The following is a 26,303-nucleotide window of genomic DNA, read 5'->3' as shown; positions in this document are numbered from 1 at the left end:
TCTTTAGGAAGTGAATTGGGGTAGCAAGATCTCCATGGGAACAAGAAAAAACACAATTCTATCCTCTTTTTGTGCTTGGACGTCACCCTGCTTTGCAGATGTGTGCTGCGTAGTTGTGTACTAAGCACAGGGGGAGGAATCAGCAACAATTTGTGCATTGTTTCCCCCACTCCTTGAGTATAATAAGTTTCTTAAAAGGAATTTGGCTGTGTCTTAGCCCTGATGTGCTAATTTTATATTTAAAGCCTGCATATCTATTGAAACAGATGAGTTGTTCTAAAGTGAATTCATAAACTGTGGCTGGAATAAGGTGCAAAGTTTTAAAAAGAACTCCAGGTTATGTGCAACTGATGGGAGATGTTTATGTCCAGGAGAAAGACAACCCCCCTGGCATGTCCACCTACGGAACGAGAAGCAGGCAGGTACCATGACCAATTTAATTTCCAATAGGCTAGTAACAGCTTTTCCTCTCATACTCTCAGGCAAAACTGCTTAGCTTGTGGGGGACGGGACCACACTCTGAAAAATAAAGCATCACGCACACACAGATCTTACAAACAATTCATTTATTCGGCTTGAAACTAAGTACACAACTGAAAGGAGGAGGGGAGGAGGAGGCATTTTGGCACTACGCTATACATTAGTTATTTCTGTGTGTTGATTCTCAGGAGATACTGTAACTGGTTACACTGCTGTGCTTTAAAAACTTGGTATGGTTTCCCAGCAGGTAGGTGATTGAAAAAATGTGTTAGATTCCTGTTTTTACAAAGAAAAAAGTACAGGATGTGCAGAAAGATGAAAAACACACAGTTCTCAGATTTTCTTTCCAGCATGGGAGGTATTCTTGCACTTTATAATTCACCACACATCAGAATATGTCATTGCTTACATTCCCAGAAGGTGGGAGGCAGAAATTACATAGTAAAAATTAACAGACTCACTAATAAGATCAATGAAAATCAAGCCCAAAACTAAAGTTACCTCATTAATGTGAACGAGAAATATTAAAACCCAGAAGAAATTGGCATTTGAATCAGATACAAAAGCTGAAAGCACTATATTAGCACCTAAAAGTGTGATTCTTTACAAGTTAATCTCACAAATGGATTATGTAATATATATTTTTTGCAAACTGTACAGTATTTTGCCAGTGCTGTGCCTCTACAATTTATACAGTCTTTTACATGTATGTATCACATATTAAACATGTGGTGAAATAGCCAGCCGTTAGCCACCAGAGATGCAGACCGAAAAGGAAGGGGGAGGCGGGCCGGGAGAGATACAGTACTTCTATTCTTTTATGCAAGTTAAATATTTGTTCCAGCGTGAAGAGGTGGGGTGAATGGGAAGATGTGGAACTAGCAAACAGGGAACATTTTATTTAAAAAGCCGTCAGCCACTCTTTATTAACATATGTACATGCTCTTCGTTCTCTGAAATAAAACAACATTTAAGAGCCATCATTATCCATGGGCTCTACTGAACTGAAAAACACACACACACACACACACACACACCACAGACTGCCACTTACAAAGACAGACAAAAGTTAAGGTTCAGAGCCGGGATGAAGGATTTTACTGAAAAACCTGGCCATAGAAAGTACATCTCTCTGCTGTACACATCTAGACAACAATAGAGAGTAAAGGTAAGAGTTAAAAAGGAACCCAACTCAAAGTTCTGCATAGCCTGGTATTGCATGGGAGATGAAACTGGGGCAGAAATCTGAAACAAAAATACAGAGGACATTTCTGGCCTACTCTTACAAGCAAGTAGTCTGCCATTTGTGGGTGCACACACTTGGAGACAAATCATGACAAGTTTGGGCACCCAACATTGTAGCTCTTATCTGTGAAAGTCCATTTATGTTTTAGATGACCAAAAGCTGAAGTACATAAGGTGGGGAAGAGAAACGTTGTGGCATTAGTGATGGCACAAGGGAAAGGGAAAGGTAGGGCTTTGTGTTAATGCAAAGTATTTGCATGAAGGCAGGGGGGGGAACCATGATCTGGCCATTCAAACACAGTCTTATCACACTGTTACAGCCCCTCGGACCAGTAGAGTAGCATTCCTCAGACTCCTCCCCACATAGAATTAACGTATGCACTTCGAAAATGTGTTCCAGCCTTAATAGCCTCAGAGTTACCAAATCCAAAAGGGTTTTATACACAATAAATTAGTTTTGAGTTTCCTTTATTTTTGCTGAAAAGGTAGCAAGCCCTCGTTTTCCCTAGAACCTGCAAGAGAGGGGAGGGGGGGGGAATATAAGTGACAAAAGCAGACCTCAGATTCATGTTTAGCAATAACAAGGACATATTTGTCTATCCTAAGGATGGGATTTGGAGCAAGAAATTCCTATCACCAAGATGTTCTTCCCAACTGCTAAGGAAGATTATCTGCATCACAGATAATAGCCAGCTATTCCTTTGCCTCTCTGGCAAGGAGTTGCGCCTGCAGAGTGAGAACGTGTGATGGCTTGCAGGGGCCCTCCACTCACAGAGCATGGGAAAAGACGAAGAGAAAGCCCACGATTCAAGCACTCCCCAGCATTTCCTGCCTGTAGGAACCACCAAGGGGAATCGATTTGCTCTCTCTTCCTCTAGGATCCCAGGCAGCAGCGGGGTGCGTGTGCTGTCTTACATATGATCATTCATTAAGGGTGTAATACATGAACTAGACCCTTAAGTCCAAACCGCCTGCTGCTGCAGCACATCACTCTCAGGTTGCTGCATGTTTACTTCCAATTTGCAACCTCCACCCAGGTCTGTCAAAGATATTGACCAGTATTGCTTTAACACAAAATGCAAACCTGACAAGAACTCCGCTTTAGTAGCTTTAATTGAGTTTGTTTCACCCTCCCTTACGCAAACAAATCCATAACAGAAGCAAATTAATTTCAGTTCCAGGGACTGGAAGGAAGGAAAGGAACCTCTCGTGCAAGCACTTGAGTCGTTGCTGACTCCTAGAGGGACGCCTGCTTTCGCTGACGTTTTCTTGGCAGACTTTGTAGCGAGGTGGTTTGCCATGGCCTTCCCCAGTCGTGGTGACCTTTCCCTCAGCTAGCTGGGTGCTCATTTTACCGACCTTGGAAGGATGGAAGGCTGAGTCGACCTGAGCCGGCTGCCTGAGAACCAGCTTCCGCTGGGATCGAACTCAGGCCGTGGGGAGAGTTTCGGCTGCAGTAACTGCCGCTCTACCACTCTGCGCCACACGAGGCTCTACCAGGGACTGGAAAACTAGCATTAAAGATGTCTTGGCCTTTGGTACTACATCACTAAACTTGGCCAGCTGTATTTCCTAAATTTTAACTAAGCTTCCTAAAGAACTTCCTGTAACAGGGAAGGAAAAGACCACTCTCATATTATTTAATTTTAATCACTAGGCACTGTTTGAAAGCTGGGCTTCTGCTATGCCCAACTGGGTAACTAGAAGAGCTTCCCAAGAATTTTGTGTTAGCCGAAGGCTAGACATTTCTGAATACAATCTCACCTCATTATGCATAATAGCACGGTGATACCAAGAGGTCAGTAAGGACGAGCAGCTGGTCATCAGTGAACCGCTGCTTGTGCTCCTGCCAGTTATCATGGTGGGTCCGCCGGAAGTTGGACAAGGTTTTCTTCACTGTCATCTGTATGGCAAGAAGCAAAGATACAGGTTTAGACAAGCGTATTTGAAACAACTAACATCTTGTGCTGGAGGAAACAAAGACGTCCATGATATTGCTGCAAGTCAAGGGGTTTCTGTCTAGGGCCACGTCCACTCGTGGACAATCTGTCATGGTGGGCGGGCTGAAGCCTGTGATGGGCAAGGCCACAACCCAAGGTCACCCAGTTCCTCTTCCTGCCACCTCCTTTCCTCTCTCTCACTCTTCCTTCCTGCCTAGCAGGCTGCCAGGGAACAGACAAGAGGTCTGAATCGATTGCATGCAAAGGACCACACGCTGCAAGAGGGCTGCAGGGAGCCCATCCCCTTCTGCACATCCTAATATTCCGTTTTTTCCTTAAGGACGCAGCTATGTACTAATATCGTCCATTTAAAACACACACACACACACCAGCAACACAACAAAACCTTTGACTGTCCTCAACGTTTTAGCCTTTGTGATTGTAGTCCAGGTGTTGAAAATACAAGCCCATTAAGCCAGAATGGCCCTGTAAAAAATTATCTTAGGAGAATTGTTTGCAGTTTCAGAATATCTTGTTCTGAATACCGCTTCCATTGATATTATCCTAAGCTTAATAAAGAGTATTTCTGTGCTTCAGAGTCAGACAAACAGATAACCCAGTACAAAGAGTTGACTCACTCATCCCATGCCCTTTCTCTTGTCAGTCCTCCCGCTAGTATCCCATCAGCCATGGCTGCCGAAAACCTATCCTGCCAGTTGGACTAGAGCAGCAGACACCACTTTGACCACTCTTGCCTTGCAACTCTGTGGCTGACAAAGGAAATAACTAACGGTGCCCTCCACACAAACAATAACCAATGGTGGTTTAAATAGCCAACTCTGTACAGCACTGGTTATTTGCGTCGGTTATTTTGGCCAAATAACCAACCGTTGGTTAAAAAATGCCCTCCACACAACACGATAACCCATGGTGGGTTAAATAATCAACAGTCGACTATTTAAACCACCGTTGGTTATCCTGTAGGCTGAAACCAGTCTTTGCCTACTTCCAAAAGAAAGCTGCCGATGTAGGCATCCCACGTAATTGGGGCAACTACTGAAAAAGCCTTGCTCCTCATAAATGCAATATAAGATCATTCTTACCTCGATAGGCTGAGGATCATTCAGATGTGCACTAAGATCCATCAAAAGCTGAGGCATCCAGGTGGGTACATCATAAGGACTGGACAAAATGCACGCACTAAGTCCCAGTACGCCAGCATGGCGCTTAACCAAGTCTGCAATGAAACGTCAGCAATTATTTCTATGTAGCACTGATATAAGCACTGATATATGCCCACAATACAAACCACAGGTGCCTTCAGCTCCATTTACATAAACAAGGGACCTTGTTGGGAAAAAGCTGTGTGATTATGGCTTGGATCCCACTAATGTACTGTGAATGGAAAGTCTCATCTGGCCCCACCCTCTCACTGACATTCTCTTGAAGGGACTTTCAACTGGCTGTCTCAAATGCAACACCTCTCCAGTGCTCCAGACTGGACTGCATGTCAAACATTGGCCTAAGGCAGGTGAAAACACCTATTATTGGGGTGAAGGTGATCCCTATAAACCTTTTCTGCCAGGATTTATGCCTTCTTGGGTGAGCCCCACCTTACCTGCAGGGGGAATGGTATCCACTACTGTGCTGAGGTCTCGCTTCCTCTTCTTTGGGAGCCTCCTCTTGCAAAGCTGCTCAAAGCGAGTCTGCATGGGGTCATCGATCACCAGGAAGTGGCACTGGAGCAGGCCGCTCAATGTGGTGGCGGCCATCTCTCTCACCTAGGATCCATCGAGATCATCAGTCACTCCAGTGAATACATCTAGCTTACAAGTCAGTGTTGGGTCCCTTGTCAAATGGCCCTATAGCAACCCTCGGTAGTCCTTGCTCCCACTGAATACGGCTCTTAACTATGATGGATTTTAACACACTGGGCTGGGGTGTAAATTAAAGCCCTTCCCCAGCAGTTTTTCTTGCTCCACTGTCAAGTCTTCTTCCGATCTTGGAGTTCATTAGCACCCAATAGCTTAGCTCAGAAGAGAGTGCGTAAATGGGCTTGGCAAACTCCTTCATTTCAGGTACCTTACATCTACTTAATAAAGGCTCATCACAAATTTGAATAACATGCTATAAAAAGGAGAGGAAGTCGATCTCAAGAGCCAGTTAATTTTGTATGCTAATTTATTACAGGGCTTGCGGCTATACTTTTGGCTTTGTGGAACTTAAGAACATTGTGTTCAAGAATATAATTTACTCTAATTTGCTGGGCAGAGCATTGGTAGGTGTTTGTACTCTAGAGCAAGGGAGCAACAAACATGTCAACAGAGATGAACTATTGAATACGACTACCTGTTTTAGATTCTTAATTGTTAGGAACTTCTCTGATTGGTTTCCCTTTGTTATTTAGTCAATTGAGGCTGTCCATGGGCAGCATCAACTCTGAGGTGGCCAAAGCAGTGCTAAGGGGTGTCTTACACTGGTTAAGAATGTCTGTGCTTTCAGAAAGTTTATTGCCCTCTCGGTTCCCATGCCTCAGGATAGGTTACCACAGCCTTCCTCAACCTGGGGCGCTCCAGATGTGTTGGACTGCATCTCCCAGAATGCCCCAGCCAACTGGCTGGGGCATTCTGGGAGATGCAGTCCAACACATCTGGAGCGCCCCAGGTTGAGGAAGGCTAGGTTACAACATGATTACACGCAAAATAACTCTTGGAAATACCCATCACAAAAGCTGCCCTAGATCTCACTGGCCCTGGGACACCGAAACATTGAAAAGGCAACGTAATTAGCCCAAGAATGGAAATCGAGGAATGTGAATCAGCCTCAGTGAGTTTGGGCACATAACTGAGGCCTTAGCTAGACCTAAGGATTATCCCAGGAAAATGGAGGGATCGTCCCTGCCTGCTCCCGGGATCTCCTGTGTGTCATTTGGATGCACAGGGATGATCCCGAGATACAGGCCTGGTCTAGCCATGGCCTGAAGAAAGGCCAATTTCTGTATTCATGGGGGCTATTCTATTCTTAATTCCAGGGGCTTTATCACATCTTGATTATATCTGATAGGCTGCTAGTTGGCCATCTCTGATTGTCATCTTGGTGAATTTTCATGACACATAATTGGAGTAAGGAACCTTCCTGAGCATTGGAGGCCATGTTGCCAACTAAGCTGTGATCGTGGGAGTCAGGTATCAAGGCTCTGAGGTGATGATTGAGAGGGGCTATGACGGTGATACAGCACTGTAATAGGGCGATGCCAAGGGGAGTAGAGCCTCACTGAATGAACTCTGAAAGGTAGAAAAGAGGTAGGAGGGTGGGGCAGAAAGAGCTGGAATGGACAGGATTTGGAAAGGAGGAGGCCACCACCACCATGACCACGACCAGGGTAAGGAGCATGGGAAGAGGAGGGACCAACAAAGAAAAAGACAGCAATTCTTTGTAACACATTTTATTAAAATCAAAACCGAGGAACAATATGCTGGGATCTATTACTTCCCCTCCCTTGTGTTGTCTTTCCAGTCACAACTGAATTCAGAAATGGTGGAAGCACACACAAGACACATACAGAATAACCAAAAGATAGCACTACAGTAACCGGCGAGTGCCGTAGGAGGACTTCCCAGCTCAGGGCAATGAAAAGCAAGATTAGAGCCAATGCAAAAGTGAGGTTTCCACGGCAACATGTTCACCAGAGATTACATTCAAGCAAGCGTTTTGTCGATTTGTACTGTTGTTCTTTAAGAACATACTATTCATCTGATCATTTGGCAAATTTGTTCTACAAATTAGTCCCGTAAATTTTCATTGCTTTTATAGAGGGAACAGCAAATAAGGTTGGTTGGTTTTTATATTACTAGATGACTGTTCTAACAAATAATGGTAAAAGAAAGCTAGACTTAGTCATGTTCTTGGCTAGGTAATACTGGAGCAAGAACAGGAGACTACAAGTTGTAAGATTGCAAACACGCACGATTAAACCTACTTTTGAAAATGGTTTTTAAAGCTTCCCCTGTGCGTTAACTGCTGCACGAAGCAGTACTTCCCAAAAAATTCAACCTTGATTGGGAAACAAAATGTTTCATAAATCCTTCTATATAAAAGCAGCACTGAAGCGGCTCAGGTAACTTATTGCTGGATTCATTTGCCTCCACTTACAGACATTTCACTCACATGTGAACTGTAATATCCTTCTCACGCAATCAAAATATCAGCAGGTGGCTATGATAAAGCAGGTGGCTATGATAGGTTAGGTTGAATTTTTAAATATACGGTAGATAATTAAGAAATGCACTTAGCACCAGTGGAAAATAAGGACAATGTGTGCTCAGAGAACTACAGAAGATAAAGCATACAGCAGCAAAGAGCATAATCCAGCCAAGATTAAGTAATTTCAAGTCCCACTGATTTCAACGAGGAAGATTTTAAGTACATGCTTAAGTAACCTGAAGTGGGCCGTGGCTCAGTGATAGAGCACCTGCTTTGCATGCAGAAGGTCTCAGGTTCAATTCCCGGCTTCTCCAGTTAGGGATAGGAAAGAATCCTGCCTGAAACCCTGGAAAGCCACAGTGCTAAATGGGCTAAACGGACCAAAAGTCTGACTCAGGCAACTGCCAATGTTCCTAAACTCTTGGTGGCAGCAAAGGCTGTGGTTGCTAAAAATTGGAATTATAATTGGACCATTGCAGGATAAATGGAAAAGACAGTCATAGAAAGTCTTTCGTATAGCTGAAATGGGCAATTTAAATGAACTAATATAATTGTGAAAAGAAAATGGGAATTGCAGTTGTGGAGATAGGCACCTTTCCTTATATAGTGGAATAACCATTGTAAGATCTCGCCAATGGAGGGACATTTGTTTTGAATTGAATAGTATTGAATTGGATGCCTGAAATGAGTAATGTTCCATCCAAGGTCAATGGGGTTTGAAAAAGTTCTTAAATTTGTGTTGGAGCATGCCCAAAGCTATGGTTCCACTTTCGTTCTGCAAACATAGATTTTGCCACTAACAGGGACTGGCCGGCGAGATCACATTACGCCAGTCCTTTTTCAACTTCATTGGCTGCCAGTCCAGGTCCGGGCCTGATTCAAAGTGCTGGCATTGACATTTAAAGCACTAAACAGTTTGGGGCCAGGTTATTTGAAGGAACGCCTCCTCCCATATCTACCTGCCCAGACCTTAAGATCATCTACAGGAGCCCTTCTCCGTGAGCCCCTGCCAAAGGAAGTGAGGCAGGTGGCTACTAGGAGGAGGGCTTTCTCCGCTGTGGCACCCCGGTTGTGGAATGAGCTCCCCAGAGAGGTCTGCCTGGTGCCTACGCTGTACTCCTTTCGTCGCCAGCTGAAGACCTTTTTATTCTCTCAGTATTTTAACACTTAATTTTAACTTAAATTTAAATTTTACTATTTTAACTCTATATTTTAATCTTATATCAATTTTGCTGCATGGTTTTATCCTGGTTGTGCTTTTTATACTGTATTTTGTATTTGTGCTTTTAACCTGTTGGTTGTTTTATTGTGGTTTTAATTTTTGTGAACCGCCCAGAGAGCTTCGGTTATTGGGCGGTATAAAAATGTAATAAATAAATAAATAAATAAATAAATAAATAAAATGCCAGCGCACGTATTTATTCACCTCAAGCTGTTCATCCTCTAGCAGCTTTATAATCAACCATCTGATGTCGTTTACCACTTCTTCATTGTTCAGGAAGATAAAAAGATTATAAAATACCATGGTCTGGAGGTAGGTTAGCACTGTGTACCTAGCATGCCAGGAACTACTCTCTGCTGTCTGCAAAAAACACACAGACCCAAACAACAAAATAGCAGGAATTAGAAAAAGAGATGAACATTTTAGAGATAAGGAGAAGATAAGCCTAAAATTAAACAGTCTTCCATATATGAAAAAAAAAATCTCCAAAACTATATTCCAGAGTTTACCTACGGATAGTAAATGAAGGGGGTGGGATTAAAATCCCACAATTGTTTAATTTATTTCGAGGGGAGCAAATCTGCTGATTTTTCACCGAAGATCTGTTACCATACTGCTCATCCTCAGGTCCTGGCCAATCCCCATTCCTTCCACTTAACCCCCTTCTCCAGTGATAAGATTATCTACTGAAAGAAGTCCCAGTAAGTCATTCTTGCAAAGCTCTCAGAAGTTGCTGTAGGAAGTCTATAGGGAAAAGATTGTTAGGGTTTACAGACAGCCATCAAAAATGCCTCTCTGTGGCTGATTCATATATAAGGGCCAAATGCTTTAGCTGCTGGGATTGTGTCTCAAGCTCCCATGGTTCCTTCCCTCCTCCCCGCTCCCCCGAGCACTCCAGTTACCTCCTTGATTCAGGCAAACCATAGTTCACCATTACATATGAATTGGGCATACTGTGGCATGCACAAATCATAATTTGGCTGTAGTCGAAAAAATCTCCCTACTCTTGCTCTATGGTACCTGACTCCTAAGGTGGTTAATGGAAGAAAACCGAGTTGGGCCTACTACCTCTTGGTCAAATGAAAACCCACAGAATGTTCACATCTCCTTTGGGAGTCCTGACTTACTTGGACAGCTATAAAACTAAAAGTCGTCTACATGTATATAAATCTAGTTCCCAATATTTTGCCACACTCTAATGTGACCAAGAAATGCAATCTGAGCCACAGAGAGCTACCCCTGACCCAAGACATGAAGGTATAACCTCAACACTAGTGGTGCCCAGGTGTTTCATTCACTCCTTTGGGGGAAAGTAAACGGCGACCCTTGTGTTATTGTTGCAGCAAGAACAACACCTGCCTTCAATGCCTGATACTGGGCTATCCACTTGCTTATTATAGGGGCCCTGTGAAGGTGGCCAGGGTGGGATGCAGTTGGCCTCTATGCTTTTGTTCTGACTTTATACTGTTAGTTTTACCCTACCCAGTGCCTGTTTACCCTACCCTGTGCCTGTTTGCATTCTCTTCCCCTCCTTATTGTTTTATTATGATTTTATTAGAATGTAAGCCTATGCGGCAGGGTCTTGCTATTTACTGTTTTACTCTGTACAGCACCATGTACATTGATGGTGCTATATAAATAAATAAATAATAATAATAATGATAATATGCAGAACCAGCAGAGATGCACGGCATCCAAAGGGGAATCTGGAGTAGACCCCTCCACCCACACCCCATCTGTCATAATAACAGGCACTTTGCTAGTCAACAAATAATTTAAGGTTTTATAGGGCACTCCTGATTATTCAGGCAGTATTTGCTGTCAATCGTTGCCTCGAGAGAATGTTGACACAAACTCACAAAGCAGCCATGATTTTTAAAAAAATTTGTAAAAAAAATTAAGTATCACATACTTGTTTTAGCACCTGAAGTACCAAAGGCACTTGTTGGGGATACAACAATCCCTGAGACATTAATGATAAGCACATTTTAGCATCTCTCTTCAGTTCATCATAACTATTATCGTTTTCTACGGGTGCAATCTGGAAGTGAGAAGAGGAAAAGTTAGCAAACATGGGTTGTTGAAGACAACAGTTCAGAGAAGTCTTCATGAAGGGCATGATGAGAGTATCACAGACCACATCAGCTTCTCTAACTAAACAGGAGTCATAATTTAAGCTCAAAATGTTTTAAGTGCTGTATTAGAATGCATTCATGGAAGTAATTCAAATCACTCTGTTGCCAAATTGAAGCAGGTTACTTATCTCACTATTTATTGTGCCTATCCCAAAGGCTCTGGGTAGATAACCAGTATTTCTATCTGACAATATAAAAATCTACAGTCATCATCAAGGAGTCTAAAAAAAGGAGGCGAAACCACCTGCCAGAAGTTTTCTTTTCTATGTAAATTGCAAAAATGCATACGTGGGGCGTGTCTGGTGGACACTCAGGGGGTTGGACTCGATGGACTTCTAGGCCCCTTCCAACTCTACTATTCTATGATTCTATGAGTACACCCAGAAATGGCAGCCCACAACACATTCCTCTGAGTCTCTGCAGCTTGTTATTTAACTGAATATACAGTACTGAACTCTCAGAGGTATTAAATATGAGATGACTTTCCCGTTCCAAGCCTTGCTGTGTTTTACAACTGGGGAGCCTCTCACCTACCTCCAGCTGTGATTAGAGGCAAAATAATAATCTCTAATATAACAAGGAATCAATTATATTTGTTCTTATCTAACCCGTGGTTATGTATACAGGCAAAACCAGTATCTTTACCTGTAGTTTGAGGCTACATATAGAAAACCTCCTATAGCCAATTCAGAGTGAGACCAGGAAGTATTGACTTTGATCTGGATGGGTGCTGGAGGGGAGCTATGCTGCTAACACATCTGCTCCTCTTCAGAACTTTCCCCCTCCCCCCACAAAAAAAAAGTAGAAGGGGGCATTTTCAGGGGATTGAAGTATTTGTGAAAATTCTTCCCCCTCCCCCTTCCCGCTGTTCAGCCCTTCTTAAATCTGCATGGGAAGAAATGACCTGTAGGGTTGATGTACACAAACTCTGCCCATTCCGCACTGTGTCATTCAATGCGAGCGGGACGTGCAGTTGAGAATGGAGGGAGCCACAAAGGCACAGCGTATATTTTTAAATGCAATCTCACCCACGTCTGCCAGCCACATGTTACGCAAACCCAGCAGCCTGATGGCACGACATGAGTAGAATTGCAGTCCATGTGGCTCTGTGTCCTTCAAACGAGGACTACGCTTGGCAGAGAGGAGGGCTTGGTACACGGGCTTAAGCCCTTGTACATGTGGAAGTGGGCAGATTCGTCAAGCGTTATTAATGCTTTGGAAAACCGGCTCTGCAGCCTAAAAGCAACAATCTGAGCAATGGAAAACGTACCTTGAAAAACAAAGGCAAGAGCTGGAGTTGTTCTGTAACAGCTGTAGAAAAGGCTCTCCCTGTGCTCGCCATCAGCCACTTCAGAACTGTTGAGAGTAAAAGAAAAGTGAACATAATAGCTCCACAGAGGCACAGCAGGGAAATGCTTGATTCAAATCGGTCCTTTGTAACTAGCGATTACCTTAAACGACACCCCAACTTCTCAACTAAGTTCAGCTGAACATTTAATTTGGCTCTTGAATGTTTCCAACAGACACTTACTGGTTTTCAAGAGTTTAATCCCCTGCGTCCGCTCATCCTCCTCTCCAACGCCATTCTCTTCCATAACATGATTCTGAATTTCTTCATCCACTTCCAGAAGGGGTTTCAGCTTTTCAAGTATTCGGGAAGTGAACTCATGGACATGGGGAGACTTTGTTGGAGCAGTATTTGGTAAGGAAATGTCTATCATGAAGATGTATGTCAACACACTACAGAAAACACAAGTACACACATTTAATATCGATACACAATTTAAAAGAAAAGATTCACAACCTTTCACAACAACCTCCCCTCAACCCACTCCCTGGAGTTCGGGCGGTGAGGAAGAATCTGACAATTTCCCTAGAACATCTAAGCACTGAGAATTTAAAATTAGCTAACATAGGAATACAAAAATAGTCACAACAATGTCAAAACATAATGGCCTGGTTCAGACAACACACTAAACCAGTGGTTCCCAAACTTTTTCAGACAACTGCCCCCTTGGTTCCACAAACTCATGCCCAGTGCCCCCTACCCTACCCTATAAAAATCATTATTCAGAATGCCCTTTAAATGGGAAGCACCCGCCACAGGCTTGCTGAGGGAGGGAGGTAAAAGAGAGCGAACGCTTCTGTTTTGCAGCCGGTGTGGCGTGGCACACCAAGCAGGGTACATCTCTTCATTAGCGTTTTGGTGCTTTTGAAACATTTCAATTCACCTTTAAAAGGACTCTTCTTAAATGCTATTAATACATGTGTGGATTCTTCCCCTATATGGCTTGGGACCAAACTACCTTCTCCCATAAAAAAATGTCCATGGGTTATAAGATCTTCTGGAGAGGCGCTTCTTGGAAAAGACCACCTCAACTGCCCCCCTGCCACACCCTTGCCTCTTAACGTCCCCCTATGCAATCCCACCGCCCGCAAGGGGGCGGTACCGCCCACTTTGGGAACTACTGCACTAAACCATGCTGCTTAACCACAAAATGGTTAAGGGAATTCCCTTAACCATTTTGTGGTTAAGCAGCATGGTTTGGCGTGTTGTCTGAACCAGGCCATTAAATGTTAGAATCCAGCTCATCAGCAAAACAAAGTTCCCAATGATTCAGCCTCCTCAAAGGATTCTTTAAAGAGAAAGGTCTTTGCCTGGAGGTGGAAGGCATATAGTGATGAGGCCATATGGGCTTTCCTAGGAAGGGCATTCCAAAGTAATGGTGCCACAACTGAAAAGGCTCTGTTCCTTGTGCCCATCAAACCTCATCCCATAGGGGTCCTTGAGCAGGATCTTAGCTGTCAAATGAAGTATATGTAAGGGCACATATGAAAAGGCAATACCGAGAATTCAGCCCGAAGCCATCTAGGGCTTTAAAGGCAAGGGCAAGCATCCTGAATTGAGCCTGGAAACAAGCACGTAACCAATGCAGATCAAACAGGACTGGAGTAATATGCTCCATCTGACCTGTTCCACAACAATTTCAATTAAATCAATATGAGTTTGCATATTCATACTTGCTTTGTTTGTTTGTTTTTATAATACGTGCATCACAGCAAGCGCCATCTTAGAAAAAGCACTCCCTCTTGCATGTGAGAAGAGGAGGGCATCTTCTAAGTTGGTGCTTGCCACCCACTGTCTAGTACTCAATTATCCAGAGGCGTCTTTTTAACTCAATCAAGTTTTCTTTTTAAGTTGCAGCCCTAAAGATAATATGAATGGATTTAAGAAGGTGATACTAACCTTCCTATCCTCTCTCTGACATTTTTGTAAACTTGGGTGAGTTTAGGTTCCAGGTACTTCAGCAATCTGTGCAACAGCTCTGGTACTCGCCATTCTTGCTGTGCAAGACCCCCTTGCAGTACATACAGACGACTGAAGAAAAAGAAGAAGGGATACAAGTGTGTGTAGCATTTAAAGTTGTAACTTTGGGAAGTGCACCTTTGTCTTCTCCAAAGGACCCCTATGCATGGCAAAAACAAATCCTTTACGCCGAACTTGCTACAGAAGACATTTCTTGCCATTTATGGCTTACAGCCAGGTGAATTCGCAATTGCGCATGAAATTAAAATGCAATGGTCATATAAAACACTTTTCTTGGTGGAAATGAAAATCAAACTTATAGAAGTACAAACTGCATGGATGTTAAGAATAGTTCAAGTGTTGTATTAATGTGTGTATGTGTTCATGCACCCACGCATGCACGCACACACACACACACACACACAACTCTTCTTCCTCCTTCCCCTCCGATTGTACCCTTAGGACAAAAAATCTCTAAATCTTAATGAATTCAGCAACCTGAACGTTTAATTGGCCATCCTCTCTTCGCAAGAAGAAGAATCCCCAATAGTGCTTATTCATATAAATCAGGAAGGGGCAACCTGGTGCCCTTCAGATGTTTTGGACTACAACTCCCATAATCCCTACCCATAGTCATTCTGGCAAGGTTTTATGGGAGTTGTAGTCCAAAACATCTGAAGGGCACCAGGTTGCTTAACCATGACATAAATTTTATGAACAGCATAAGCAATCACAAGCTGTCCTAAACTAAGCCAGACCACTGGGGCATCTAACCTAATGCGGCTTGCTCTGACCCAGCAGTAGGTCACCAGGTTTCCAGCAGAGAACGTTTAGTTTCACAAAACTGGCAGAACCTCAACTCTATTACAATGCTTGTAATGTTTATCATTTTATACGTTTCTGACGATTTAAAAATGAATTCACACAATCAGAATTTATATTTCAAAATCAGATGCCAAACACATATTTGCATTCAGTTTAGCAAAACAGTTTAGGTTTATGCCATCTTTTTCCTGGAAAGCTGAACAGCAGGACTGTGACATGATCACTTATGATATACGCCTTCTACCATACGCTAGAACAAGAGCAAGATGTCCTCTATGAATATGAACACTGCCGCCATCCACATCTTAGCCCACAAATGGATAAAATTAAAGTTTTTACCATGCATCGACAAACGATCCTCCTTCACCACTCAACGGAGACTCCAACAACAATTCAAACAACCAATGCAATTTCCGGGGGTCCCTGCTCTCCTGTATTAACAGTTTTTAAAAAGAAATCAGGGCGAAATTATTTCTGGCAACAGAAATCTTAGAAAAGCTCTCTGAAAGACAATTCAATATCAAACATTTGTGCTGTGTAATTTTATATATGTAGCAGCGTTTTTCTCCCAAAAGAAACCCCCTCTATTTTCAGAAGCTATTTTCAAAATATAAAGCTATTGTAAAACATTTCCAGTACTAACATTTTATAAATGTTATAAAAATGTATAAAAGCTTTTATAAAAATGTTCTGGTAATGTTCTGGGTTTCTATCTTATCCAGATACCCAGGTTTTGGATGTAAGCCCTGGGCATGGCTAGACGAGGGGCGTGGAGGGGGATGATCTCATGCTATGATGATTGCAAGATCCTCCCTCTTAGTCTACATGTAGCGCACGACGTCCCTAGAGGAAGAGGACGTCGCACCCGCCATTTTGTTTTTGCTTTTTAATCGAAAAAGAGTGCAGGAGCATTCCTAAGAAAAAGTGAGAAAAGACCCCACTCCCCACCCCCACCCCGATGGGCACGGAGCTCCTCAAGAGCTCTGTGCCCCATACCCGGTTACTCGCGAGGAGCCAGGACAAAAACGGGACGCCCGGCCACACGTCCTGCAGTCTCGGAACAAGCCCGAGACCACGGGAAAAAATGGGATTAAAGAGTAGGGCCATATCCCAGGGCAAGGGAGGGATCATCCCTCCCTGTCCTTGGGATTCCCGGGATATCGCCCCGTCTAGCCATGTCCCCTATAAACCCAATCTTAGGCAAGTTTACTTGGAAGTAAGTCTTGCCAAATTCAACAGGACTTACCCTAAAGTAAGCATGCACAGCCTTTAGCATAGGACTGCACTGCAAATATTCATTAAAAAGTGTTACCCTAGCTTCTGCATTTATGCCAATATTGGAATCAGCAGCCATAGCACTAATTTCCTTTCAAGGTAAGACGGTATTCTTCCCCATGAGGACAAGAGGAGAGACCCAATAATCAGAGAGCAGCACTTTTCTTGGATCGCATGACAGATGATGTAATCCATCTGCCCCAAGAGAGAAAAGATCCCAGCAAAACTCAACCCCGGCAGACTGCAAGGAAGCTTCACAGCCAGGCAAGCAAGGATAAGATAATAGTAACGGTGAGAAATGTAAAAAGAGAGAAGCAATGAACAGGTGGGAGAAGGGAGACATCTTGCCCCATACAGGAAGGAAAGACACACCTTGGGCCAAGAGAAGAGGTGTGACAAGACTGCCTAACTACACCGGACATTTCTTCCTTTCCACAAAGTAACTGGAATGTGCTTGGAACCAGCCCAAATCTAAAGAATGAGTAACAAACCGAGTGGAGAACGGCAGCACCTGTGTGCTTTCGAAAAACGGCAAAGCAAAAAAGGAATGTACAGGACTTACACATGATGTTGCTATACATGTTCCCCAGTCATTGTAAGTCTCCACTGTAATGTTGGATAAAGCTGTTCTAAGAAGTGGACATAGAACTTTCCAGAGGTTCTCCACCTGTAAATGAAGACAGGCAAAGATGATAGTATGAGACTTATATGACACCTGTAATCTCTCTCAGCACAGGAATTAAATTCTCGCAAGGTTGTGGCAACATATCAATAGGCAAATCCAGACTGCTGTCAGAGCTCCTTCAGATTCTGTTTTGGAGAAACCAAAACCTAAGAATACTGAATCCTCACAGATTTGGGGGCTTAAAGGCTCAGAGAGCAAGATTCAAATAAGCCTTATTATTTTAAACCTCCTTGAACCCAGCTCATGATTCTGATATTAGAAAAATATACTTCAGAAAGTTGATTTACTTTTATACAAATCTACAACCTTTAGGCTTCTTGGCAGGAGGGGTTGAACAACTTTCCAAAGCAACTATGTATTATTATTATTATTATTATTATTATTATTATTATTATTATTATTATTATTAATTTATATAGCACCATCAGTGTACATGGTGCTGTACAGAGTAAAACAGTAAATAGCAAGACCCTGCCGCATAGGCTTACAATCTAATACAATCTAATATGTGATATATATATTAAGCTGAAGTATTATTATTTAATCATATTATATACTGCTCTTCTTCAGGAACTCATAGTAAATTCTTTAACTGCAAGGCAATTGGAATTTCATACATATTTTTTCAAAGTTAAACAAAAAAAATATACTACCTTTTCAAATGTCCAGTGTTTAGACCCTCTTATCAAACCAGCTATAATTTCGGCTACGCATCGCTGGGGACTTTCATGGGAATCTATAGCTAGACGTTCTAAGTGGGGTTTCAATACGGGCAAGAAGGCATCATCAAAGTTTCTGAACAAGCCCTGTTAAAACAAAATGCAAGGTTTAGTGTGAAGTCTGAAAACCTCTCTGAACATTTACAAATAAGTTCTGTAATTTAACTGTTCTTTGATGTTAATTCTTTAGAACATACCGACAATATTTGAAAGGGAGGGAACTTTTCCACCTACTAATACTATGCACACTTTTGAAGATATATATATATATATATTTCTTACAACATGTTATAGACCTAAATTGGGATATCAGATTTCGCTTTAAAAAACACATAAGCTAAGATTAAGGGAACAGCATTGGAAGTCTGTATGTACAGTAGTGTATTTTACTACTATTCCTGAATAACAACCCCTAAAGCAAATGGAAGTAGCTTGTTAAAACTTCCCCCACCCCCCAAAAAAAGTTTACTATGCCATGTGGAAATTGAGGAGGCAAAGGGCATGGTTGTCTTCAGGAACAACAGCAGAAAACCCTTTTGTATCAGCACAAGCCTATGCATGTGTGTAAAATATTTTTTTGTGCAATTTGCAACATTCTCACAAAACATTTTTGTAAGCAAGCCCCTCTCAAAGGTATGTTACCTGTCAAATGGAAGTCTTACAGAAGACAATGAAAACATTGGCTCAATTTTAATTGTCATTTGAGATGTCATAAATCACATTTTTTGTTTGTGAAGCCAAACAGATCCTGTTTCGTTACCTGACATTAAACCAGAGTTCCTCAGCTTGGAAGTAACAGGGAACTCCGGCTTAACACAAATCAGAAAACAAGTTCTGAAGCGATGTGTAAAGGAAGGAGTGGAGGGGCTAAGGAGGAGAACATGGCCCCAGCACTCACTTCATAAACCATGGTTTATAAAACCTTGAATGATTGTCAGACTGGCACCAATGCGTAGTACAACAATTACAAAGGCTTCACTGCATGGGCTATTTAGTGGAGTGCTTTCCCCATATGGACTTAATCATTTTCTAGAAGAGCCAAGTAATCAAAATCGTAACTAGTTACCTTGAAGAGGCAAAATCTGCGAGGATTAAACTTATCTTTTCCTTTTCTGTCTTCTAAAGAAAGGAACTTGATTAATTGCTCAACAAATTTTGGATCAGAAAAGTGATCATAAATGACTTGCTCCACCTGTAAAAAGAAAAAGGAAAAAGAAAGGACAGTGTAATGAAACTTTTAAAAGTGCTGCTTTGTTAGTACAACAGTCAGGATTGTGTTGGGGGAAATTCTGCATAGTGTATGGTCTCAACTATGTGACACCTCTAACCTTCAGGTCAGTCTTATTTTTCCATGCTCGTCATAAGAACTGGAAGAGTTGAAATAGTCACATTATTGGCAAAGACAAAGTGGTTTTAAATCCTCAGCCTTTGATCTCTGTGTCTGATCGCTTTCTACCACAATTGACCTTTTCTCCCTTACCTTTCCACCATTAGTTTCGTGAGTGTCTGAGACAGCAAGGCACTTAACCACTTTCTGCATGAACCAGTGTGACGATATTCTAAACTGATACGCTAAAATAACCAAATCATTCACAAACAGCCAGAGAAAATCAAAGACCACTTGCTCTCTTTGAAGAGGGACCATTGTGCACTCCCCAACATGAGATCTCCAGTGGCAGGTACTGAGAAACCCCTGCCTGAGAACCTAAAAATTCACTGCAGGGGTAAATGACCAATGGCTTGACAGTATAATGCTGCTTCATATTTTCAGCTCTTTTCTCTTAAGAAAACAAAAAGCTACTTCATTCATGTTTCCTTGATACAAAGGCCTGTCACATACATGCCTGTACATCACATGGTTTCTGTCCACATGATTATTGAAGGGTTGTTAATTGGCAGCTAAATATGTGAACTTACTCTACGGGGGGGGGGGGGGGAAACTGCATTTGAGGTGAAGCTTAGATATACATCCCGCACAACAATGTTTTCATTCTCCAGTTACTGAAAATTATGCATGTGTGAAGCAGCGCAGAGAAGCCATATGTAGTTTGCCTTCCACTGATGTTCTCGTGAAGGAAAATAACCAACAATAAGCTACAATTCATTCACAGACTGAATCACCAAGACAGAAAGGAACAAGGTGTGAAACAATCTCAGCAGCCATGGAACTTATTCTGTATATAAGTAAGTCATTATTTGCACTCCTATTTTAATTTGCATTTATGTGGATTCTAGACGCACCATGTGTGCCGTGACTGTTCAAACCCAACCACGATCGCAAAGGTATAAATATATACATCTAAACTTGAATTAGACCAAGGGTTTAAAAATATCACATTCACCTCTGAAAGTTCCTTTCTACTCCTCCCAAGCTTTGGTTGTTCTTCTGCAGAAGCATAAATTTCCATATTTCTAAAAATTGCAAGAAAAAAAAAAGATCAGATAGCTCAAACAGACTCTGTTCAGGCAACATGCTAAGCCAGGGTGGTTAAGCATTTTAAGCTAGCATGTCATGTGAACCATTCCTAACCATGGTGGCTACATAACCACGATTTAAACACACTCCCTCACTATTTGCTGCAAAAGGGTTAGCGGACTAACCATGGCTCAGTGTGTCGTCTGAAGAGGCCCAATATTTTTGACTAAAAACAACAACCTTTAGTTGCAACAATTCCTAGATCCCAGGGCAACAGTGGCAAAAGAATGCAAAATTCTATTACAAGTGAAGCAGTCAGCGTGTTGAGCATGGCCAAGTTGAAATTTAGAACCCACCCTCTCATATATATATTATATATATAATAAGATACATTGAAGAAATAATTTTGACCGCCTAATCAAATTGAGTACAAGCAGGGCATGACGTTAATCAGTGAGAAGATGTCTGGAAAGCTCTCATGGTTTGATGGAGGCTTTGCAGTGCCTCAACTCCCTTTAACATTGGCTAGAGGGGAAAGACAAGCCAGCACTTACTGAGGCCAGGTGTAGTATCCCCAGTGCGTTTTCTCCACAAAACAGCAGGCCTCCCAAGCTTGCTTGGTCTTTGGTAAGCTGGCGCTTTCATAATGCAGCCACTGATTGTCAGGTCTGTCACCACCCTGAATATCAGGAGGCCGAGGAGCTCCACCTATTGGTTAAGAGAGAGAGAAAGAGAATCACTGACTATTGAATTTACCACCACTGCAGTTGGTATTTCCTGTTTTCATCTTGTGACTGGAGCTGTCAGCATTTTCCCCAGACAGGTAATTTAAGAGTTTATGGATTTTTATTTTTATCTCTTTGACTCTCATGTCTATCTGCATGTCTCTCCAGAGGGAATCGGATTATTCTGAATAACCTACATTTTCTATAAATGGAAGTCATGGAGCATTTGCTTTCAAATGGCAATAACATTACTCAAAGTGCATTATGAACTGAACCTTATTATTATTATTATTATTATTATTATTATTATTATTAAATCAATACTATTAAAACAAACCAAGCACAATTATAATATGCCCATTTAAATACAAAATACTACTGTAGGCTACAATTACTGTTAATAGGTTTAATTGGCCTCTGTCATATAGGAGAAAAAAGGTTTAGCAACTTAAAAGTGGGAGAAACCATTATTTAGGGTAGCATAAACTGTACAACATTCAGAGGGCGTCTTTTTCAGGAAACTTCAGCTGACCATGGACAAACCTAGGAGCAGGCTAATTAGTGTGTTTTTTTTAATTAAAAGATGAACAAAATATAATAGATTACAAGTGATGCTGCTAAATTTGCTCTTGATGCTGCAAGGATAAGGAAAAGAGACCTTTGGCTATTGGGCAGTATAGAAATGCAATAAATAAATAAATAAATAAATGTTATCAACATTTTATTGATCAGCCATATGACCACTTCATTTAATTCCATTTTTATTTTGTTCTGTTTTAAGTAATGAAAATATATGATGTAAATGGTATGCATAATGGCCAGGGTAGCTAAGTCCAAACAAAACAAAACAAACATTCACATGGAGAATCATCAAAGCAGCAGGCAAACCTGAAACCTCATGGCAAAAGCAACTTTAAGGATGCACAATTTTGCATGTTCATAGAGTACATATTTCAGTTTGCACTTTCACAAGCTAATAAAACAGTCTTATTAATGGCTGTTGGTGGCTTTAATTGTTTTCATTTGACACACTTACTGATTTGGAAAGGGCATATGGACACCTTTTTGTGAGGCCTCTTCAATTGCTTGAGGATGCCAGCTACAGCAGAGATTGCCATCTAAAAAGAAGTGTGAGGATTAACTCATGTGTTTTAAAAATTCAGTATAGGCAACTGCTTCATTACCAGCCTTCTTTTTTAAAAAAGGAATCAAACACTGACTTCTCTCCCCACAGGCCTACCCACAAGTGGACCACTGAAAGGTGATAAGCAGAGAGGACCTTCCCACTTAGTACGTATCACATTTTTATCCCATCTTATGTAGAAGAGCTTTCTCGTTCACAAAATAGTAAACTGAAAAGCAAGCATGCAAGCCAGACTTCTTTTAGAATGTTACTCTTCCTATGTAATCTTTCCTACTGATTCAGAAAATGCTTCCGATAGCTCAGTAATACAGCCATGCTTTGCATGCAGAAGGCTCCAGGTTCGATTCCCACCATCTCCTCTCTAAAAATGATCAGGTTAGCAGGTGATAGGAAAGACCTCTGCCCAAGAACCTAGAAAGCAGCTGCCAATCAGAGCACACAGGAATGCTGGGAGTTGTAGTCCAAAGCATTTGGAGGGCACCAAGTTGGGGAAAGCTGGGCTAGATGGACAAACAGTCTGACCAGATACAAGGCAACTTCCTATAATCCCTACGTAATAATTTACTAAGACCCAATCCATACATTCATGTGGCACTGCAGTTGCAATTAAAATATGGAAAAGCAGGGTGCTACATATGTGAAGCAGTTCCCCTGTGCGGACCAGGCAACTTTGCCACCCAGCTCATGCCTGGAAAGTCAGGTGGTTTTTTTTATGTTTGCCCATAATGTGGTAGAGTGCTGGGCTCATTCACAAGATCAACAGCAAATATCACTTCTTCGTGTGAATCCACCCTTGGTTAAGAGTAATGGGATCAATATCAGCAACCAAGAATTGTAGCAAGTATTTAAATCCATTTGTCATGTTTACCTTTCGAACCACTAGTGCATCATGGTTGAGACATTCCACGAAGAATTTTACCGCTCTTGCAGGTAGTACTCTGTCATCTCTTAAGAGCAGAGACAGAAAACCAATGCCAATGTGCTCAAACTTCCAAGGACTGGGGAAAAATAGGGAGGGATGAAAAACTGTAAAACTCTATGGGAAGAGTGAATTGTCTCCAACACAGTTTAGCGCTAAACCAACTCCTTTGTCCACCCCTATAGCACTCCATCCCAATATTGGCACACAATCAATTTAACTCTCATTTGGACAATAAAAATATATAACTGTAAAGACCTTTAATTTTAAGGTAGTGTGCAGCAGTGGAGATGAATGCACTTCTACTTTACTTTAAGGTAGGAAGAAGTAATCAGGATTTTATAAAAATCCCAGGAGCAAGGGGAAAAGTCAGCAGCAACAGAGAGTTAACACCGCTTCAGCAATTAATGATGTCTGTGAAAAACAGCTGGGATCAAAATATCAAATTTCAATGTGTAAAATTTTTGAAGAGCTTATTTTAAAAAATTATTTATTTGTTACCTGCCTCTCCCCTTGGATCGAGGCGGGGTACAACACAAATAAAAACACCATAAAATACATACAACTAATTCAAACGTTTAAAACCGGTGCATCATTAAAAGCAGCACACCATTAAAAAAGGCATCTTAAAATTCAGCTGGGTAGGCCTGCCAGAAGAGATCAGTCTTTATGGCTTTCTTAAATTCTGGAAGACTGTTAAGTTGACGAATCTCTCCTGGCAAGCCATTCCACAAACTGGGAGCGGCAGAAGAAAAGGTCCTCTGGGTAATAGTTGTCAGCCTAGTTTTTTTTGTTGGCTAGAGTAAATTCTTCCCAGAGGACCTGAGTGTGCGGGGCAGATTGTATGGGGGAAGGCGATCCCGCAAGTAGCCTGGACCCAAACCATGTAGGGCTTTAAAGGTTTCCCCACAAAACAATCACATTTGTAAGATTCCTGATGCATTGGGGGTCATTTTTCCTGGAAGCTGCATTCATGAATCTTCCCTAACCTCATGTGTAATCACAGGAGTAACCTGCAAGAACACTCCCATACTTCAAGAGCCTATTATTGGAAGAAGCATGTCATGCACAGCTTTACAGCAGTAATTTCTGTACTGAAATGCAGATCCAACTTTCATCCAAAAGTGGTCCCAGCAGAACATTCTTTGTATTTCTTTTGACACCTCCTGATGGACCATGAAGGAATGTATAGAGTGAAATGTAGCAAGAAGGACACTCTACTAAGCTAGGATTTCCTCAAAGTAAAACGATGGCATCAGCATAAATAACTACAGTTTGGGTTTATCCCAACCTGCTGTTTTGAGGCAGACGATACCTTGCACTTTTACTTCAAGGTAAAGGTAATTTAGAAAAGAAAAGAAAAATATTAAGATCCAAAAAGTAGTACATAATCAATCCTCAGACAATTTCCAACAAGTACCAGCTGAATTTAAATGAAGGCTACTTGGGCAAAGAATCGTCAATTTACAATTAGCTGAAGTATCACGCTGTTTAACTCTGACACAGTACAGCCAGTAGGGGTTTAGTACTGCCTTGACTCAAAGGTTTGGACTGGGTGTTCTTTTGATTCCTTTATATATGAACTGAAATCTGGCACAGAACTGTAGAAATCTGTAGAATAATCCCACAGCCCTGCTTAAAAACCTCTCAATGCCTAGAGCATGATTTACGTTTTGAAAAAGAGACCCACTACTGACATACTTACAGATTTCTTTGATCCACACAATCTAACAACTTGTTAATCAGGTTTTCATAGTTTCTGAAAACAAAAAGTAACGTTCAAATATTAGAACATTTCAGAAATATGCAAGATCTCACCTGGGTGTGTGCCAATGCAAACAGAAAGTTATTCTCTATGGCAAGAATGGCACATGACAGTCTTGACACAAGTTCCCATATAAGCAAAATTTAAACTGAACACTACATGCTTCAGTGTGTCTGTAATCGATCCAAACACAGACGTGTTGACCTCTTGTGAGGCAGACAATGTAGCCATTAGATTTCCTCTTTCTTTACAGGAAAGGAAAAATTGTTGAATTGCACATAATGTGTTTAGGTTTCATTTATTTATTTATTTATTTTATTTGATTTGATTTGATTTGTACTCTGCAGCAACCGGTTCGGGTCGACTCAGCCTTCCATCCTCCCGAGTTCGGTAAAATGAGTACCCAGTTAGCTGGGGGAAAGGTAATAACGACCGGGGAAGGCAATGGCAAACCACCCCGCTATAAGGCCTGCCAAGAAAATGTCAGCGAAAGCTGGCGTCCCTCCAAGAGTCAGTAATGACTCAGTGCTTGACCGAGAGGTTCCTTTCCTTTCCTTTTCTACTAAAACAAATGGCACTCAAGATGGCTTATAAAAATAATACATTCTGACTTGGCAATGAAATCTTTAACTCTAGATCCTTTGCACTTACTGAGAGGACTCAACATTCCTTTCTTTCTGCCGCTGAATTCCCAACTGAATCTCCTCCGAACTAAGGCTGGTCCAGCCATTGTGCAGATCCCCTGATTTCTGCATGAGGACAGCGACCTCAACACATTTCTCTGGAACCTGAAGCAGCAGAGATATACAAATGAAACCTCTGTCAGAATACCAAGTTTACAACGTGTATACCAATCACCTAAAATCAGTATTCTCTTTAGTAACTAGATAGATGGCTCTCAGAGGCATCTTGTCATTAGTGGTGGCTCATCAGCACTGGTAGAGAGAGCAAAACAGACATGTTCATTTTTCATACATGACCGTGTACGTGATGCCGTACATCCTTCTTCCTGCTTACAGCAGCTGCACACTGTATGCAGCAAACAACTATCGCATATTTATGGATGTTCCATCCATTGTTCTGGGCTTCAGATGAGTGTAGACGGGTGTTTAACTAAACATGTATGACTTTACACGAACACTGTAAACACAGCAAACATGTTTTCCATCTCTCTACTGCTTTGATCTGGAAGCTCCTCCACAACAGCAGTTGGAGGGTCATTTAGCTTCCATATGCAATTCTTACTTGGCCTCGCTAATGCCCAAAGCAGAGTTGAGCCTATTTGCCCCACTTCATAT

At 41.8% G+C, this 26,303-nt stretch overlaps 1 protein-coding gene across 1 annotated transcript in view; it reads right to left on the bottom strand.

The window, feature by feature from the left end:
• Positions 1 to 549: 549 nt before the first annotated feature.
• PSME4 (proteasome activator subunit 4) overlaps positions 550 to 26,303 on the bottom strand; it is a 90,854-nt gene continuing 65,100 nt past the window's right edge. Inside the window, exons 29-47 of the mRNA XM_063123823.1 lie at positions 25,657 to 25,793; positions 24,946 to 24,999; positions 23,190 to 23,319; positions 22,214 to 22,295; positions 21,007 to 21,160; positions 20,379 to 20,448; positions 19,103 to 19,228; positions 17,971 to 18,123; positions 17,195 to 17,299; positions 15,697 to 15,788; positions 14,473 to 14,604; positions 12,757 to 12,965; positions 12,496 to 12,581; positions 11,003 to 11,131; positions 9,295 to 9,450; positions 5,284 to 5,446; positions 4,769 to 4,902; positions 3,490 to 3,628; positions 550 to 2,237 (exon numbers count right to left, since the gene is read on the bottom strand). Coding sequence (XP_062979893.1) covers positions 3,494 to 3,628; positions 4,769 to 4,902; positions 5,284 to 5,446; positions 9,295 to 9,450; positions 11,003 to 11,131; positions 12,496 to 12,581; positions 12,757 to 12,965; positions 14,473 to 14,604; positions 15,697 to 15,788; positions 17,195 to 17,299; positions 17,971 to 18,123; positions 19,103 to 19,228; positions 20,379 to 20,448; positions 21,007 to 21,160; positions 22,214 to 22,295; positions 23,190 to 23,319; positions 24,946 to 24,999; positions 25,657 to 25,793 — 2,247 coding nt within the window. The 3' untranslated portion in view covers positions 550 to 2,237; positions 3,490 to 3,493. The remainder of the gene's footprint in view (positions 2,238 to 3,489; positions 3,629 to 4,768; positions 4,903 to 5,283; positions 5,447 to 9,294; positions 9,451 to 11,002; positions 11,132 to 12,495; positions 12,582 to 12,756; positions 12,966 to 14,472; positions 14,605 to 15,696; positions 15,789 to 17,194; positions 17,300 to 17,970; positions 18,124 to 19,102; positions 19,229 to 20,378; positions 20,449 to 21,006; positions 21,161 to 22,213; positions 22,296 to 23,189; positions 23,320 to 24,945; positions 25,000 to 25,656; positions 25,794 to 26,303) is intronic.

This window comes from Elgaria multicarinata, chromosome 4 (genome assembly GCF_023053635.1).
Source record: "Elgaria multicarinata webbii isolate HBS135686 ecotype San Diego chromosome 4, rElgMul1.1.pri, whole genome shotgun sequence".
Lineage (NCBI taxonomy): Eukaryota > Metazoa > Chordata > Lepidosauria > Squamata > Anguidae > Elgaria > Elgaria multicarinata.
The sequence above is the reverse complement of the archived record's forward strand: the minus strand, read 5'-3'. Positions and strand labels throughout refer to the sequence as shown.